Raw genomic sequence first — 19,865 nt, 5'->3', positions numbered from 1 at the left:
TCAATCATTTTATTGATCCTATTTATCTTATTACTGAGTTCTTGAGAGCTTCACACTGTAATATCAACCCATCAGAAAAACACAGAATACACAGAATTACTGACTATTGGACAGCTCCAGGAACCAACAGAAACATGTAACGGTTTCAAAAACAGCTAAAGCTAGAAAGAGTTACAAAACACGACAAAAGCATGATTTAACGAAGAAACAGTATTACTAGCCTGAAGAACCTTAACACCACTGTAAAACTGAAGAGGACGCCAAGACTTCTCCCTCCAGCCTTTACTGAAAAACTACAGAAAAATCAACTGCTGCGTCCAAAACAGCATGTTAGCACACTAAATAGTACGTCAAAACTAGTACACCACCTATAGAAGTCCAGGCATTAGTTTAGTATGGGCAGTATAGTAGTGTGCGTTTTTTGGACGCAGCCGAATGTGAAAAGTCTGAATTGTCGTTTCCTGCTTGCCGTAGTTGTTGTTACCGAGGTGACGAAAAGACGCCAGTCGACAAATCCTCTTATCCGGCTAACGTTAGCAAAGGGAATTATAGAGCGTGATTATTGAGAAATCGTTGTTAAACTCAATCTAGTTCAAAATCGACTTAAAAACATATTGAACCCCGACTATGGCGGGTGTATTAGATGCACTTTGGGAGGACAGAGATGTTCGATTCGACATCACGCCACAGTAAGTTCACTAACGGGCGCTGCTGGTTAGCCGATGAGCTAGCGCTGCTTCCACTGAGTCACATCAGAACCGATATAAAACTCAACACATGGATGCATTATAGCTGTTGTACATGCGGCTGTTAAACAGAGATGTGCTAGTGTTCCAGCTGTGAGTTACTCGGCCTATTTACACTGGCTGTATTCTGCTGATAGCACCGTAGGCACGAAGCTGAAGTCTGCTTCTTATTCTTCTTCGAATTCTCCCATTCCACCTTAAATGGTGCCAGAATGTAACTGCTGCACCTTTTAAACTGTGAGAATTTCAGTAAATGTTTGTAGACATTTTCTTATTCTCTGCTGAGATGCAGTCTGTTGAATACGTTTTCTTTTGCCATGGCACAATTAGCTAGTGATCTTTACAAAGGGCAAAGATTACAGAGCCCTGCTGGTGACATCCTTAAATAAATAAAAATAATGCATGGAACGAGGTAATCAAGTTGTGGCCACGAATTAGTAAGGCGTGGGAACGAGGTAATTAAGTCGTGGCCACAACTTAATAAGGTGTGGGAACGAGATCGTGCTTTATTAAGCTGTCAAGCCTTAATCATCTCATTTCCACACCTTACTAAGTCGTGGCCACAACTTAGATATCTTGTTCCCACGCCTTACTAAGTCATGCATTAGGATCTCATTCCCATGTGTTAATACGGCGTGGCCATGCATTCTTTTAATTTATAGATACTGAAGATACTGAACTGAGAAAGAAAATTCAGAACTTTTATGGAATTTACAAGTCATCTAGCTCAGTGTTTCTCAACCCTGGTTCTGCAGGCCCACTGCCCTGCACACTGTAGTGCTTTGCCTTATCTAATACAGCTACTTTAACTCAGTAATGGACTGTTAATTTGCTAATTAGTTGGATCAGGTGTGTTGGGAGCAGGGAAAACACTAAAAAGTGCTGGGCAGTGGGCCTTTCATAACCCCACAGGACTAGGGTTATGAAACACTGAGCTAGCTGACTTTTGATGGCTTTTAAATGCAAGATAGCATGATTAAGTAACTGTAAAAATTGATCTTATTTTTCCATTTTTCTTGTTTGAAGACAGATGAAAACCAGACCGGGTGAAGTCCTCATCGACTGTCTAGATTCTATCGAAGACACAAAAGGAAACAACGGCGACAGAGGTGCTTATTATGTTACTTATCTATCTTCAAACATTCAAAGTTCGTTCTTTGTACTTACCTGTTTTTATTTACTTTTTTAAACTTTACAGTATCTGTTGTAACACATAGTGTAACCAGCCTGTTTTGCAAGCTAACACATTTCATATTAATAAAGCAAATAAACCCCACTTATGTAAGTATAATAAATATTATAAAAGCAAACACAATTATATAATAAGAGCAAACCATTTGTTAATATGAGGGGATGTTTGATTGTTTCTTCCTCACATTTAATTTAATGTAAAGGAAGACTCCTGGTGACCAATTTAAGAATCATCTGGCATTCCATCGCCCTGCCGAGGGTTAACCTGTGTAAGTATTATTCTTTGTATTTAACATGTCGTCTTGTGATCTTTTGTATGCGTGATCTTAAGTATTTAAGTTCTGATGTTAGCAGTAGCTCATAAAAATATAGCTAAACATGAACAGTCACTAAATAATGTACACCTGGTTTAATTTGTAAACACAGTAGTTTTCAGAGAAGCTACTAAATGTATACCTGTATGTTTTTTTTTTAAACCAATTTACAGCTGTTGGATACAATTCTGTCATAAACATCACCACAAGGACAGCAAATTCTGTAAGAAATATTTACATTACTTAGCAATTGCTTGATTTATACTATTACGTACTGCGTTTGATATGAAGTTTGTAACTCTTGCAGAAACTGAGGGGGCAGACTGAAGCTCTCTACATCTTGACCAAATCTAATAACACAAGATTTGAGTTCATATTCACCAATGTAGTTCCCGGCAGTCCAAGACTCTTCACATCTGTCATTGCTGTCCACAGGTATTGTAGCCACACATTCCTACAGAGAATTACCTTGATGGGCATCTGAATCATTCACTGCACTGTGCATGTTTAAAACAAATTACTCCCATTTTATTCATTCATTACACCTTGATAAATCATCTATAAATTGTCTGTAAATGATCTCTGTCTCAGTTTTTCTCTGAACTAGAACCGATTGCTTCCCCCTGCAGAGCTTATGAAACCTCTAAAATGTACCGTGATCTCAAATTAAGAGGGGCTCTGATTCAGAATAAGCAGCTGAGACTCCTGCCACGTGAACAAGTTTATGACAAAATAAATGGAGTTTGGAATTTATCCAGTGATCAGGTAGTATAATATTTAATATTAATATTGAAAAAATAAGCTTTAACAAATGATTTTGTTCATTTTGTCTAGATATTGTATTATATCACATTTTATAACCCAGTGCATTCTAAACCAACATTACCGTGTTTCAGGGTAACCTTGGCACGTTCTTCATAACTAATGTGAGGATAGTTTGGCATGCCAACATGAATGAAAGCTTCAATGTCAGCATTCCCTACTTGCAAATTGTAAGTGTATAATGTTGCCATAGTCATTAAGTAATTGCAGTTGTTAAAATCATTTGGTTAGAATGAATCTGATTCTTTTTCCTCTGTCCTTCTTTCATCAAGCGTTCCATAAGGATCAGAGATTCAAAGTTTGGACTTGCACTTGTGATTGAGAGTTCTCAACAGGTGGGTCTGAATACAAACACGGAAATCAAAGCTGCACAGTGGTAGTGTGCAGGCATTTGAAGAGCTGTTTTTTATTTGTAAAACGAGAAAAAAGAAAATTGTGTTGTGCTTTAAATAAAGTATACAAAAAGATGAAGGAAAAGTGCTGATGTTATCTGTAGATGTGGGCAATATAATGATATTTTATAATTATCATGATAAACAATGCTTTTCTGAGCATACTGTGGATATCGTACCTAAAGAACACTGAACAACTGCATGGTTCATTGCAAAGAGAGCATAATTAATCCTCTTTGATTGGATTTACTGGAGCACATTTGAAATTTTAAATCATCATACAATGACGATGTCTTTAAGTTTTGTAATATGTATCCCACCGTAATATATAGCCCACCCCTATCAATATGATTTGTGTATTTGTTTTCACTCTGCATAACTTCTCTTTCAGACAGGAGGATATGTACTAGGTTTCAAGATTGATCCAATGGACAAGTTGCAGGATGCAGTGAAAGAAATAAACTCTCTTCACAAAGTGTACTCTGCAAACCCCATTTTCGGTGTGGAGTATGAGATGGAAGAAAAGGTAAAAGGAAAGATTTGTGAACAAAACTTATAGCTGTATGAAGTTTTTTGTCAGTTAATTAATTACATGAAACACTACAGAGGTTTCAATAGCATTTTGTTTAGGATGACTCAGCTGTAAGCCTCTCATGTTTACCCAGCCTCAGCCATTGGAGGAGCTAACGGTGGAGCAGCCTCCTGATGACGTGGAGATTGAGCCAGATGAACAGACTGATGCTTTCACAGTGAGCACACACTACGCTCAGTAATGAATGATACACTCAGCAGGGAGCTTTCTGGGTCTCTCTCATGTGCTGAAAATAGCAACATGCTCAAGTTTGTCCCATCAACACTGACTTCTGTTGCCTGGTTTCAAACATGTTTACACACAAAAGCATTTTTACGTTATTTATTGGTTAAGACTAGCAACAATATTATTTATTATATTTTTATTCTAATTTGTGCTTTTTTTTCTCTTTATAGGCTTATTTTGCTGATGGCAACAAGGTACATTGACAGCATTACAGCATTACATTACATCAAAAAAGTGTCACGATTTGTTCTTAAACTGAAATTTGAAATAATCTATAAAATGTCTTGATAAATACACCACTGTTATTTCATTTTCCCCTAAAGCATCAAGACCGGGAGCCAGTGTTCTCTGAGGAGCTTGGTTTAGCGGTGGAGAAATTAAAAGACGGCTTCACATTGCAAGGACTTTGGGAAGTCATGGGCTGAAAACATCAGATTACACTGAGCTACAGTTTTTAATTGTAACAGTGAGGACCAAAGTAGCCTACTCACCATTAGAGTATTTTAAAGGCAAATGGATTATTTTAAAATTTAACTTTTGAGATAATATTGTTTACAAGTTTACAGCCAAAATCAAGGCTATATAAACATATTTATTTTCAGATTATTTACTTTAGACATGCGCACACACACACACACACACACACACACACACATATATATATATATATATATATATATATATATATATATATATATATATATATATATATATATATACAAGATTTGTTACATACAAGATGAAATTACCTGCCCTTATGTTCATAAACTGGATACATGTAGAGTCAGTCTTGCTACTAAATGCATTATGTGAATTATGTATGGCAAGAAAAGGATGTGCTATTTTTGATATTAGTGTCAAATAAAACATACCAAAAAAGTAAAGTGGAGTTTCAGATGTCATCTTGTTTAAAGTTCGCTGAAGTGCGCCACATTTATTTGCTCAGAGTCTAAGGCTGTCTGTCATGTCTGTCAAACAATGGACATCATGAGGCTATTTTGAAATCTGTCAGCAGAGCTGAAGAATTTTACAAATGGCCCAGGAGCACAGATTAACTGTTGTAACAGCTGCTCTTTGCTGACCTGTAAGCTAGGGACGCTCAGCTCATAAAACAAGCACTTGACATTTGAATATAAAACTGCACACGGATGACAAATGCACGAATGAGTCAACATTAGGAAAAAGTGAAAGAGCGACTTTACCTGCTTTAAAGCCATGACATGTAAAGCCACACAAAACAGGTAATGGTACTCTTTCACTACACTGTCCGCATATGGCTAATATCATGGAAAACTAAACTTACATTTACATAATAAGTAAACATTTTTAAAGTTTCATAATGTTCTGTTCACTATTCTATACATTCAGTCCATATATGGAAGATGAGCTACAAAAGGAGCCTGTTTTGAATTCACTGTTTTGTGATGTTGGCAGTGCAGTCTCTCCCATTCACATCAAAGTTATAAGGAGTGTTTGAGCTTGGACTTCTTTTTGAATGAAGCACAATACAGGAAAGCCAATCAGAACAGAAGTATTTTAAATGAATCAGTCTTAAAGGTCCATCGCAGGGCAGACAGACATACACAGTCACACACACACTCACACCTATGGGCAATTTAGCATGTCCAATCAGCCTGACTGAATGTTTTTGGACTGTGGGAGGAAACCGGAGTACCCGGAGGAAACCCACGCAGACACGTGGAGAACATGCAAACTCCACACAGAAATGACCCTGGTCGCCCGGCTGGGAATCGAACCCAGGCCATTCTTGCTGTGAGGCGACAGCGCTACCCACTGCGCCACTGTGCCCTGCGAGGGACTGGCGACCTGTCCAGGGTGTATCCTGCCTTCCGCCCAATGACAGCTGGGATAGGCTCCAGCACCCCACCGCAACCCAGAAGGATAAGCGGTTTAGATGATGTATGTATGTATGATGTAGTCTTAAAGGTGTAGAGGTTGGAAATAAAAGTTTGAAAATGGTCAAGTAAAAAATTATTTTGGCTGTTTTTGGTACAAACTTTGTTAGTGAACTACTAGAACAAATAAAATACTACAAAAATGTACACTCTTAAAAAAAAAGGGTTCTTTAGTAAAAAAAGTTGTTCCATATAGAACCATGAACTCTCAAAGATACCCTTTGCATGGTTAAATTGTGGTGATATATGGACAATGTGCTGTAGATGGTTCTATATAGAACCTTTTTGAAAAGGGTTCGATATAGCACCAAAAAGGGTTCTTCTATTGCTAAAAGCTCGTATCATAAAAACCTTTTCAAAAAGGTTCTATATAGAACCATCTACAGCACATTCTCCATATTTATTAAGAACTCTTTTACAATGCAATTTACAAAGGGTTCTTTGAGTGTCCATGGTTCTATATAAAACCATTTTGTTCACTAAAGTACCCTTAGAAGAACGATCTTCACTGTAGAATACAACATCTTTTAGAGCTTTATTATTCACAAACTTGTCTGACAGTCTTTAACAGCTAAAACATGAAGATACTCAAAAATCCATTTAACTACATGTACAAAATATACCTGAAATCATTGTAGGAACGTGACCAGCTCAGTCATGAATGACCTTGTGTCTAAAGTCAGCAGTTGTTTCTTTCAATCTTTGACAGCTGCTTAATGTGACTCTGTTTTCTAATCTGGCCAAACTGAATTCTTTCTGTGTGTCAGGGGTCCTAAATATAGAGAGGGGCAGGCTTTAAACTACATTGGCTTCTGTCTTTGCTCTATGTCATCTCAGACTGTTATAACGAAGAGAGCGAGACAAGGAGAAGCGCTTCAGTCGCAACATCCTTCCTGATACATATCTTCCAAGATGGAACCCACGACTATGAAAGAAGACTTGAAGCTCTATCAGAGCACTCTGCTTCAAGATGGTCTGAAGGAACTCCTGAAGGAGAACAAGTTTATTGACTGCATTCTGAAAGTAGGGGACAGGAGACTGCCTTGTCACAAACTCATCATGGCAGCATGTAGCCCTTACTTTAGAGAGCTTTACTTCTCAGAAGACGGCAAAGAGATAAGCAGCTCAAGCGAGGAGGTTGTGCTGGAAAACGTGGACCCAACCATAATGGACATGATTGTGAATTATCTTTATTCTGCAGAAATAGACATCACAGATGATAACGTGCAGGACATTTTTGCAGTAGCTAACCGCTTTCAGATACCATCTGTTTTCACAGTGTGCGTGAACTACCTGCAGAAAAAGCTCTCGCTGGGAAACTGCTTGGCTATCTTCAGACTCGGGCTGGTGCTCAACTGCCCAAGGCTGGCTATAGCAGCAAGAGACTACATAGCTGAGCGATTTGACAAACTGGCCAAGGAGGAGGATTTCCTGGAGTTCAACCCTCCTGAGCTGTTTGCCATCATAGGAGGTGATTCTCTCAATGTTGAGAAAGAGGAAGTGGTGTTTGAACTTCTGATGAAATGGGTCAGAAAGGACAAAGAGAATCGTGTGAAGTTTTTAGGGGAGGCCTTTGAGCATATCCGCTTCAGACTACTTCCAGAAAAATATTTCAAAGAGAAAGTAGAAAAAGACGACATTATCAAAGCAGATCCTGAGCTCGTGAAGAAACTTAAGGTCATCAAAGATGCTTTTGCTGGGAAACTTCCAGAAAATAAAGAAGGAGAGAACATGCCTGGTTATCTGAATGACAACCGAAGACTTGGCATGTATGTCAAAGAGCTTATCCTGATGATTAACGATACAGCAGCCGTGGCTTATGATCCTGAAGAGAATGAATGCTCCTTAGCAGCCATGGCAGAGCAGATACCCCGAAACCATGTCAGCATCTGTACCAAGAAGAATCAACTTTATGTCATAGGTGGACTCTTTGTGGATGAAGAGAATAAAGAAACACCCCTGCAGTGTTATATGTATCAGGTAAATGATCTCACAGTGTCCTGTACATGTGTTCATTTTATGAGTGTTTTTCACATTCAACTGAGTTGATAATAGGTTTCTACACTTAACCCTGTTTATTACAGCTGGACCCTCTTACTCCAGACTGGCTTGCTCTTCCACCACTGCCTTCTCCCAGATGTCTCTTTGCTCTGGGTGAATTTGAAAATCTCCTATTTGCTGTTGCTGGCAAAGATTTACAAAGCAATGAGTCTCTTGACTCTGTACTGTGTTATGACATTGAGTAAGTGTACGACCATCCACCTATCACCTTCATATCAATCAATCAGTTACAGATAGTAATCTCACAATCCTTGTTTTTGTTTGGCAGTAAAATGAAATGGACAGAGACGAAGAAACTTCCCTTGAGGACACATGGTCACAGTGTGATCTCACAAAATGGACTGGTGTACTGTATAGGAGGGAAGACTGATGAAAAGTAAGATCAGTGTCAGAGCAATTTGTATCATCATCTGTACCTTGTATCTCTGCAATACGACATGTTTTTTCTATCTTGCTCAAAAACAGTAAGACTATCAACAAGATGTTTGCATATAACCACAAGAGGGCAGAATGGAAGGAGTTGGCAGCAATGAAAACACCAAGGTCCATGTTTGGTGCAGTTGTTCACAAAGGAAAGATTATTGTGGTTGGAGGAGTAAATGAGGATGGTCTAATAGCATCTTGCGAAGCCTACGACTTTGGAACCAACAAGTGGGTGCCATTATGTAACTGACCGCATCAGTGCTGTTGGAACAAAACCTTGTATTTCCAAAAGAATTACTTTACAGGAGAAGGAAATGTTCCCAAATCTTAATAAGTTAATGTAATGATTTTTTTATTCAGTCATTACAGACTGTTTATATCGGTCCCTTCATCGTTAAGTTTTGACAGCATAAATGGCAGCTGGCATTTTCAAATTGTGTTACAAAAAACAAAACAAAAAAGGAGATAAAAGGTTCTGTTCCAACAGCAACAATATGTTATATATACACTGATACTTGACATTTTGGTAACAGTTTCATTCTGAAATTGCAGATACAGGATCAACCACTAAGCACATAAAATCGGCCAATATCTTTGTTTATGTCAATAAGGTATGCCTTTGTAACCATGTTTTGTAAATAATCAATTTTTCCATTTTGTAGATGGGAAACTTTCCCCGAGTTTGCCCAGGAAAGGAGCTCAGTTAACCTTGTCAGTGCTGGTGGTGCACTTTATGCAGTGGGGGGCTTCACCATGGTAGAGACAGATAATAAAGAGTGTGCTCCTTCAGAAGTCACAGACATTTGGCAGTAAGTAATGAATGAATTCGTACCTGACAATATTGGGTATCACTAGTATGCTTAACTATTTGTTGTCATCAGCTTTAGTGTTTAAAGTGTTTTGACATCATTTTATCTTTGTCATCCAAATCTTTTCAGGTCATTATATTACAAACTACATACTCCTGCAGAATGCTGTCAGAAATCTAACCTTTAAAATATTCTTTTTTATGATAGATATGAAGAGGACAAGAAGCAGTGGGCTGGAATGTTAAGAGAGATGCGATACGCATCTAGCGCCTCTTGTGTTTCCATGCAACTAAATGCTGTAAAAATGCCCAAACTGTAAAAATGGGACTTTGTTCTGTAAGTGATACCATTAAGGTATTACTTATTTTAAGACTCAGTAATTCCAGTACTCTGAAACTATAGGTTAGTAGTTACAGAAATATATTTAAGCATGAAACAGGCAACTCAACTAAAGTCTAATAGTTTTAGAGTTTGAGGAAACTATTTGTACAAGCACAAATGTCATAGATTCAAAAACATTTGCTTTTTACAAAAATAAAAAATATTTTGAGGGCAAAAACCTGCATTCACTTCATTCAGATATGAAAATGTCTGCAACATTTGGTTAAATCATTTATTACAAACATACTTTATAACAAATATTATTATGTATAAAACTCATGAGGAAGGTATCTGTGTGGCACTGCACTGCAGTCTATTTTCTGTGACTCACCTCTGGACATGTATAAGAAAAAGTTGCACTTTATAAATGTCTTTTTCAAGCATTCTGACAATTCAAGTGTCTCAGGCTAGTTCTGTAAATAATTTCCTTCGCAAATATTCCTTCCAAGCATCTTGGGTGGAGAGCTCCATAGAATTCCATTCAAAGTGAGGAATCTGTGTTGGAGAGCAATTCAAAAGTCTATGAATTTCCTTTATTTGTAACAAACACAGCAGAAAAGCAACCATTTTCTTACTACTCACTTGCAAAACGTGATATCCTAAAATCTCCAAGTGTCTCTTCCTCATCAGGATATCCCCTTTCATGTGCTGTGAATTTTTGCAGAAGGATTTTGAATCTAAGAAGTCCAGAGCAATACTAAGGAAGCAAGTTGCAGAGAGAAACAAGTTATTTCTTCACAGCTCCCTATTTGCAAGATGCAAGTCAAACAGGCAAAACACAATTTACAAAATCAGTCTGATGCCTGGCCCACACTAAAGGATTTTAAAAATTCTAACTGATGTTAAAAATGTGCGAGACCCTGCACGTGATATTTTTCACTGATTTTTCTGTCCTTGATCATTGTTAATCATCAAAATCCCCACATCTGCCCTTAATAAAACAGCACACTTTCAGGTTATGCATGCAAACAAGAGTCTTGACCAATGGTTCCAATTTTTAAATCCTCACAAACTAACGTGACTTTAGATCTAAATAAAAATGGCAGATGACTATTGCCACGCTGGTGGTGTGTGCTTTCTGCACCAAAAAAGCCAAGTGAAAAAAGAATTTGGATGAAGCCAAGGTGAAAAAGAAGGGGTCAACACGGCTTACACATAGTGCAACACAAGCTTGAGGTGAATACATACAGGTGCATCTCAATAAATTAGAATATCATCGAAAAGTTAATTTATTTCAGTAATTCAATTCAAAAGTGAACCTCGTATATTATATAGATTCATTACACACAGAGTGATCTATTTCAAGCGTTTATTTCTTTTAATGTTGATGATTATGGCCTACAGCCAATGAAAACCCAAAAGTCAGTATCTCAGAAAATTAGAATATTGTGAAAAAGTTCAATATTGTAGACTCATGGTGTCACACTCTAATCAGCTAATCAACACAAAACACCTGCAAAGATTTCCTAAGCCTTTATATGGTCCCTCAGTCTGGTTCAGTAGGCTACACAATCATCCAAGCATATAAATGGAAAGCTGAGTGGAAGGAAAAAGTGTGGTAGAAAAAGTGCACAAGCAACAGGGATAACCGCAGCCTTGAAAGGATTGTCAAGAAAAGGCGATTCAAGAATTTGGAGGAGATTCACAAGGAGTGGACTGCTGCTGGAGTCAGTGCTTCAAGAGCCACCACACACAAACATATCCAGGACATGGGCTACAACTGGCACATTCCTTGTGTCAAGCTATTCATGACCCAGAGACGACGTCAGAAGCGTCTTACCTGGGCGAAGGAGAAAAAGGACTGGACTGTTGCTCAGTGGTCCAAAGTCCTGTTTTTAGATGAAAGTAAATTTTACATCTCATTTGATTGGCCAGTAAACTCACCTGACCTAAACCCCATAGAGAATCTATGGGGTATTGTCAAGAGGAAGATGAGAGACACCAGACCCAACAATGCAGACGAGCTGAAGGCCGCTATCAAAGCAACCTGGGCTTCCATAACACCTCAAAAGTGCCACAGGCTGATCACCTCCATGCCACGCCGCATTGATGCAGTAATTCATGCAAAAGGTGCCCAGACCAAGTATTAAGTGCATATACTGTACATACTTTTCAGTAGGCCAACGTTAATGTATTAAAAATCATTTTTAAATTGATCTTATATAATATTCTAATTTTCTGAGATACTGACTTTTGGGTTTTCATTGGCTGTAGGCCATAATCATCAACATTAAAAGAAATAAACGCTCGAAATAGATCACTCTGGGTGTAATGAATCTACATAATATATGAGTCTCACTTTTTCAATTGAATTACTGAAATAAATGAACTTTTCAATGATATTCTAATTTGAGATGCACCTGTACATACATACATAAACACGAGATGAATAGTTCTCAATTTAGCTGCCATGCTTACAATTTCTTCTGTACACACTGACAAGTTCAGTTTAGCTCGCCTTTCATTGGTTGACAGTCTTCCAGGCATGACATTAACACCTCATTTCACACCAGATAACTGGCTACAGGATACTGAAGATACTGAATATTGAACATTTAATATCTGTAATTCACAACCGGGAGGCCCCACCTACACTGGGTGTAAATCAGAGAAGTAAAGATTGTAGTATTGACACCCCACACCACAGGATAATCTGGGAAGATTATTGTTTAAGATCACTCCGATATTGGGAGTCCTTTTGTGACTGCCGGGAGGAGCAAATCAACCTCAAAATCGCCATGATTACCCTGTAGTGTGGGCCAAGCATGAAAGATCTTATGTGCATACCACAGTTGAGCCTGAGCATAGATTTTATACTTCATCTTTATCTACTGCTAAATGAATGACTACATTCTGGTACACATACCGGCGAGCGCCTGGGGGTAGCTCTGTACTCTCTTTCCTGGCTGATCCGGAATCCCAGTGCACCTTCCCGTCTTCGCTGATTTGCAGCTGGCTTGGCTCACTGTAAGGTACTGCCTGTTGATGGTGGTCCAGGACACATTCAAAGTCTGCAGGAATATGATTAAAACATTCAAACTGATTAACATACAGCGTAGGGCCCGCCTAATACACTGGCTGACCGAAAGTGAAGCAGACCCTGATACTGCAAATTTATTTGTGTTGGGGGGAGAAAAGCACCATTTTTAGTGCTTCATGTTGGTTTCATGCTCATATGCCAAGCTTTATAAAAACTACTAAGCTGACAGTGATCACTCGTTCACATCTATTACACCAATACAGGCTGAACTGATTTAACACAAAACACCATCATGGTTAAAATTCAAAATGCATCCAAATCTAACCTTAATCCTAATGATGGCAGTGTAATACAAATGACACATAGATAACAAAAAAGGATAAAAGAAAACCAAGAATTAACAAAAGACAAAAACAAAAGGAATTTTGTGAAGCTATCATGCTGATATTCATATTATTTTAGATTTTGTGAGGTTCTGCTCTTTATTTGAGTTTAAGTAATGTTACAGTTTAAACAGGTCACAACTGACTGTTCTATCAGTCAGTAAAGCACTGTTTAACTAAAACTACTAAAGCCCACAATGTAAAATTACATTGGCAAACATTTTACATTTTAATTTTCATATCGTTTTTTCCCTAATATGTACTGTGCTCCCTATTTTTCTCCAGAAAAGATGCATTATAGCATATACAACTGGTACACTTACAAATGGTAAATTCACATCAGAAGTTATAGCAACAAAGATATATTAGTTCACAAACCACCATTAAAATTCTACTTCCATCAAACTTACCAACAGTGTAGAAGTATGGAGTCAACACTGCAACTCTGGCACAGTTAATTCCCCCAAGCACTTCACCCAGCATTCTATGGATCTGTTGTTGAACTGGACTGACTGAGCTGTTGTCTGCGTGTTTCACAAAGAGAAATTTGCCAAGTTAGTCAAATATTATTAGTCATTGTGCTCACATATTATTAGCTATTATGAAATCACTGGCTTAAACAATAAACAGATCAGCTAATGACAACGTATGGCCTTATAAAACATAAATGACTGCAAAATTACATATGACTATCTTCACTCACATCTCTTCTGGAGCTGCCTGCAGTAGCGCTCATGGAACCAGGGCACCTGGAGCTCAGGACATTCTAGACACACAGCGCGGTTAAGCCCCATCAGACGCAAACGCACCCGCATGTTCAGAGCATCTGGCAGTGCTGTTGGGAGAAATCATACAATAAGATGAGCATATTACACATAATGTTACAACTATTATTAATTATATACTCAGTAACACTTTATTTGAAAGCTACCTACATAGGGACTTCATAGTCCAGGCATAAGCATTGAATAGCATACTTATAAAGAAAACTTTAAATATTTATACATAGCTTATGCCAGTAATTGCAAGATAATGTAAAATGTTTTATAAAGTAAATGGCATTGTACTGGCATAAAAGATCTTAAAATAAAGTTACAGGTTTTTGTTCTGTTTATGAAACATTATTCTCAAGTAATGGAGCTTATAAAGCAGAGACATCAAAAACGTAATGTTTTTAAATTCTAACCGTTTCTACTTGAGTAAAAATACAAAAGTACAACAAAAAGTTTTTCTGCAATTACACAGGTCTCCTAATCGAACTGGGTAATCAAACTAAAAGATAACAGCTATAATAAATCAAAAGAACTTTTACTTTTGATCATTTAAAATCAAGTAATTTTGTACATGTACACATGTAGAAATACAAATAGGCAACTTCTGCTTTACTAAAGTAATATTTTCCCAAGGGTATTTCTACTTTACTCAAGTACAGAGGTTTTGTATGGGAACATGTATTAACATCAATATGGGAAATATGTATGCAAATAATCTCTTACATTTGAGGGCAGCTGTTTAAAAACCTTTTAAGTATTATAAATATGTTATTCGATGTTTATGCATGTGTTGTGAAGTCTATGTAGGTAGCCTTCAAATAAAGTGTTACCATATATTCTTTAGAATTAGCCTGAAATGCTGTTTCTAACTTTCTAATTTGTAAAGATAAAAAAGCCCTTTCCATACAAGATTCATAGTCATCATTACTGTTCAGTACAACAGCACATACTTTCAAGCTGTGCGTCCAGCTTAGCGAGGAAATCCACACTGAATATTTCTCTTATGACTTCCTCTGGAAAAACGTTGGCCACAGCCAAGGCATATGCCATGAGGACCAGCAGGTGAGGATCAAAAGAACCTGGGAGAATTCAAGATAGAACAGATGACTAACTCCAGTTGGATTTGCACCAGAAGAACTCACTTTTGCTGTACATTTGCAGTAACAAAGGAAGAACTTACCGATATGAGGAGTGAAATGCCGAACGCAAGCATCGAATAACTCATCCACCTTTGGAGGGTCGTAATTAAGTACAGCAAAGGGCAGTAAAGTGGCATAGGTTCCAGAGTAATGAATCTAAAAGGGATAAACACATAGAAAAAATGTAAAATATTAACAATCCACTCATGCTTCAGCTTTTTTCAGATTCACTGGAAACTGAGAGATCGAGAACACACCTAAATGTTCATTAATTCCTTGAATATAATCAACTCTGCTACTTTCAAAACACTTCACCTTATGTATGTTGTCTATGACCACACTGGCAATGCGGTCCAGCAGTGGAGTACAGAGGTAGTTGGTTCTGGTCAGGAAAAGGGCCAGGTCAGGTACATTGGTCCAGGATACCTGATCAACCAATCTCTGAAGCATTGCAATAGTTTCCTCAAGCAATATCTCCTCAAACCATTCTCCTGATATGTACTTCAGCTCCTCCAGCACAAGGTCCAGCCGGTCAGCCTTTTGCAGTCGGTCATGTCCACACCGGTTGAGAGTCTGAAGCAGACGGACATACTTGCTGGAAGTGCTGTGGCGGTAGGTGGGGTCATTGCGAATCCATTTGGCGATTGCCATAGTAAACGTATTGAGGTCATTCAGGCTGCACTGAGGAAGCACAGCTTCAACGCGAGAGATGACCACGTCTTCCATACGTGGAGTAGGGAGCATGGAGAGGACGCGAGTAAGCATGGTCACCTCATACGGGTATACACTACCTTGCAAGTAACTAATAGGGAGAGAAAATTCAAGGTTAAAATATGAAGATGATCCTGATCTATTTAAATGAAACAACACAACATTCAAGTAAAACATAATATATGTTTTAAACATACTTTAGGATATTAATAAGTGTTCAAATATTTTACATAAAATCCTGACCACCATAGATTCTTCAAACCCACACCAAGCTGGCTCTAAATATTTTAGCTCTTTTCCAACTACTATCAGACACGTTTCTCAATAATTCACCAACTTCTAAATGTCTCTTATTTTACATGCTTACAGTGGTGTGTAAAAGTTTGGGCTGGTCAAATTATGTTTTGTTGATTTTCTAAGTGAAAGTAATTACACATCCACACCTTTTAGTACAAAAGTTTGTACATTTTAAGGCACAATGAATTTAACTTATTGAAAAAAATAAAACACAATTTATGGAACCTTTTATATATTTTACGTAAACTTTTTTCTAATATGATGAACTAAGAATGCCATATTTAAGTTTGTTCCCCGTAAATGATGTATTAAGCAATTTTAGAAAAACTTAGAAAATCAACAAAACAATATCTGACCAAAACAGGTATCTTCAGGTATACAGAGGTTTATAGACCAAGGAAGAGACTCACCGAAGTAGTATACTCCTCAGCCTGGAGAAGAGCTCGGGGTTCTGATAGTGCAGGAAAATAAGTACCTGAGTGATTTTTGCAATCTCCACTGGCCGATATACATCCAGATTCTTTTGCAATATTGATACAATCCTGTTGAAGGATCACAAATTGCAGAGTAAAATAGGATAAGAACAACACATCTCTGTTATGCTACAGAGGTGATTTTGCTCTAGTTCTGCCACAGAGTTTGGTGATTTCTCAGCTCAAACACACAACTAAACCTGGTAAGTAACAGAGTTCAGACAGGTGTATTTGAAAAGGAACATCACCAAACTGCTGTAGTAGTTTATATGTGCTCTACTCAACAGAGATCACCAAAATGTTTTGTGTCACAGAGACGCAAAGAGTGAGTTTTATGTCTTACTTATTGATAAGCTGAAGATTCCGGGACTGAATATCCTCCAGTGTCTCAACAACAGCTAGTGCCTGCTGGGCATTTAGATCATCAGCCAATGACAGCGCTGTACTTTCTAGCCTGTAAGACCAGCGCACAATTACACAGATATCAAAACACTGACAGATCAGCCTTATTAAAATACTAGCAGCGTTTCTGGGGTTTGTCAGTTAATTTCCCTAGGATATTTTTGTCTCATTTGCAGCTGTGGACTAAATCACTGTTTTAATCATTTTAAAACAAATTTTGAACGATAGTGTATAAGGACTGTCACAGCAGCAAACACACAGCACAATTAATGAAAACTTGTCACCCTAATCAATTTCTTAGTGGTGCTGTTATAACTGTGAATATGCCCTGTATGCACTATTTGCGAATTTACACAAAAATAATATTATAATAAAAAAATAATAATAATATAAAAATACTGTTAAATGCTAAATGAAATATACTAAATGTAGCCTTCTGTAATTCCAAAATTACTGAGGTCAGCACTGCAGTAAAGTGTCAACACTGAGCAGCTAAAACCTCAGGTCTCAGACAGTTCTTCTCACTCTTACCCCTCTCTGGTTGCTTGCCCTGCCAAGGGTCCCAAAGCAGCAAAGAGCTTTGTAAAAGACACAGGGTCAGTGCTAGTATCCATGAGCTCCATCAGCCTCTGTTTAGCAGCCAGCCTAAAGTCACAGTTGTTGTACTGCATTGACTGATACAGTCCCAATATAATACTAATGTTCTCAGCATCTAGATGGGGGACGTTCTGGAGGAGAATATGGTTGCACTTTTCCAGTAACGGTCGATGAGTGTACTTGATGTTTCGGAGGAACTGCACGATCCTTCTGGGGTTGTTGAAATGTAAAGGGTTCATACTGTCCAACAGAGCATCAGCTTTTTCAATGAGTGCATCCCGTAACCGAGGAGACACCAGAGAGGATATACTGGTCATGAGGGTGGTCAGCACTCTGATTAAGATAAAAAAAAGAAAGGTCATTAATTGTTGTCATTAAGAATTTCATTGTACTAATATGACAGAAATGGTTGGACATATACAACTGATACCTGGCATCTTCTATTAAATCCAGTTTCTGACTCACAATCTCGGTAATCTGACCCATCAGTGGACTATAGTACAGAAACTGTTCACTTAAACAAATGGAAAACTTTGATAGTGTTGTCACTGGAAATCTGTAAAACATGACAAACCAGGACTTTATATTCAGAATCAACAGTATGCAATAAAATAAGCATTACCCATATTAAAAATTTAGTCCGGCAAATACCTCTGTAATCTGTTCCAGCCTTCCGTCATCAACTGCTGGACAAGAGAGTCACGTGGTTCAACACTGAGCCTTCAATTTGAGAAATAAATGAGAAAAGGTTTGGCAAGGTCAGATTCATTACCAAGGTGCTTTTTTATGACTAAACATCTGTGTACATGTGCTATAAATGTCCAAGAGATATATAACTCATTGTAAAATTATCTGGGTCACAACAGTTCTGATAGCCAAGACTACAGTATATTGCACATTTGCTTTAGGTAAAGGTGGATTTAATTAATCTTTTCCCTGCAGGACTGGGTTGAAAACCACAGGTCAAAGTCTGAATAACAGATGTACCTGAGCACATTATAAAGCATGTCCACCACTGTAACATCGTCCATCAGATGGATCTTGTTCTCAGCCAAGACTCGAAGTGTCAAAAACTCCGGGTGGCCCCGGATCAGTTCAGTCGTCCGGAGCATCTGTGGTCTCTCCTTCTGAAACTGCCACAGCAGGCCCATGGCACAGCTCACATGACTTACAGACAGGTTGGCCTTGTTCTTGCCCACTACACCAAAGACCTGGTCCTCTGCTGTACAGGCTTGGAGCTGTCCCAGAAGCTGGTCTCTGCATGCAGCCCCATAGTGAAAAACCCTGCGAGGGTAGCAGTGCAGGGCCCGGAGCCTGAACATGACTGGTCAGGAAAGATGCCTAACCCAGGCCATTCAGCAATGTGAACGGAGCTGCTGAAGTCACAGGGGCGGTGATACTGGTGAGGTGATGCACCTAAGTTTTAAGTACAGGAATCACAAGGCCACTTTATAAATCATATGGCATTAACGACGCCATCACATATAGTTGACTAACACTATTCTTAAAAGTAAGAGTGTGCAGAGCCATCTACATGACATTTATCTTAGCTGTCACTGCATCTATAAAGCTAAGTTTGTGAGTGACAAAAAAGATCAAAAATGTTAAACAATACCTTTAACATTTTGCCATTCCGACAGAGCTATGTAAAAACAGCAAACCTTGATGCAGAATGACCTTCTCTGGGTAAGATTCAATGTCTGTTATAAAAGCATGTTTGTCCTGTGCTGTGTTTTAGCTACCCAGCTACTCACGTGGGAAACGTGGTCAGCTAGCCAGCTAACTTATAAACATCTGAAACATTTTCCGGGGTTTTATTATGTACCACCGCTTGCATTTGTTTCCCACCAACAAAAGCACCTGAGGGCTAGCAGCCCCACTGTTGTGAACATCAGGCGCCGACACTTTTAGAAACAGAAACGTTTAGCCCACTGACTGCTAAAGTAACTTAGCATGTTTATTTGACCTCTCGCGAATGGCTTCACGGTGCAATGAACAGCAGCAGAACTCAGAATTTCAAAATAAAAGCTCCTTACTGCGCGCGGTTTTCACTCGGCTTAGGAAGTAGAATGTGCTGTTGCAAAACACTCAAGCAGACTAGTAAACATATTGCATATTACTGTTGAAGTGCATTGTAATTTTTTACAGGAAAACAAATACGATTATTGAGTTTGCTGATTGTATTTTCTGTTTACCAGTAAGGAAACAGGAAAAAGGCAAGGTCAAAAGTCAAAAGGT

The 19,865-nt window shown here is 38.3% G+C and overlaps 3 protein-coding genes across 3 annotated transcripts; 2 read left to right on the top strand and 1 right to left on the bottom strand.

Annotated features, from left to right (window-relative positions):
- Positions 1–498: 498 nt before the first annotated feature.
- Positions 499–4,909, top strand: bbs5 (Bardet-Biedl syndrome 5). The gene is made up of 12 exons (XM_036574029.1): positions 499–689; positions 1,773–1,855; positions 2,141–2,206; positions 2,425–2,474; positions 2,559–2,686; positions 2,881–3,016; positions 3,148–3,243; positions 3,346–3,408; positions 3,857–3,991; positions 4,131–4,214; positions 4,453–4,476; positions 4,606–4,909. The coding sequence occupies exons 1-12, from the start codon at positions 628–630 to the stop codon at positions 4,705–4,707; spliced, it is 1,029 nt and encodes a 342-aa protein (XP_036429922.1). The 5' UTR covers positions 499–627; the 3' UTR covers positions 4,708–4,909.
- Positions 4,910–7,003: 2,094 nt separating this feature from the next.
- On the top strand, positions 7,004–10,046 carry klhl41a (kelch-like family member 41a). The gene is made up of 6 exons (XM_036568865.1): positions 7,004–8,178; positions 8,283–8,440; positions 8,528–8,635; positions 8,725–8,910; positions 9,345–9,491; positions 9,699–10,046. The coding sequence occupies exons 1-6, from the start codon at positions 7,111–7,113 to the stop codon at positions 9,808–9,810; spliced, it is 1,779 nt and encodes a 592-aa protein (XP_036424758.1). The 5' UTR covers positions 7,004–7,110; the 3' UTR covers positions 9,811–10,046.
- Positions 10,047–10,058: 12 nt separating this feature from the next.
- Positions 10,059–19,618, bottom strand: fastkd1 (FAST kinase domains 1). The gene is made up of 15 exons (XM_036568853.1): positions 19,243–19,618; positions 18,615–19,043; positions 18,279–18,347; positions 18,058–18,183; positions 17,562–17,960; positions 16,972–17,082; positions 16,566–16,697; positions 15,463–15,949; positions 15,189–15,303; positions 14,959–15,087; positions 13,939–14,070; positions 13,646–13,759; positions 12,739–12,883; positions 10,455–10,569; positions 10,059–10,367 (listed from the first exon to the last, which is right to left on the bottom strand). The coding sequence occupies exons 2-15, from the start codon at positions 18,947–18,949 to the stop codon at positions 10,275–10,277; spliced, it is 2,502 nt and encodes an 833-aa protein (XP_036424746.1). The 5' UTR covers positions 18,950–19,043; positions 19,243–19,618; the 3' UTR covers positions 10,059–10,274.
- Positions 19,619–19,865: the final 247 nt, after the last annotated feature.

The sequence above is a fragment of the Colossoma macropomum genome, unplaced genomic scaffold (assembly GCF_904425465.1).
Source record: "Colossoma macropomum unplaced genomic scaffold, Colossoma_macropomum, whole genome shotgun sequence".
Lineage (NCBI taxonomy): Eukaryota > Metazoa > Chordata > Actinopteri > Characiformes > Serrasalmidae > Colossoma > Colossoma macropomum.
Note: the sequence above shows the minus strand (reverse complement) of the source record. Positions and strands in the feature narration are given on the sequence as shown.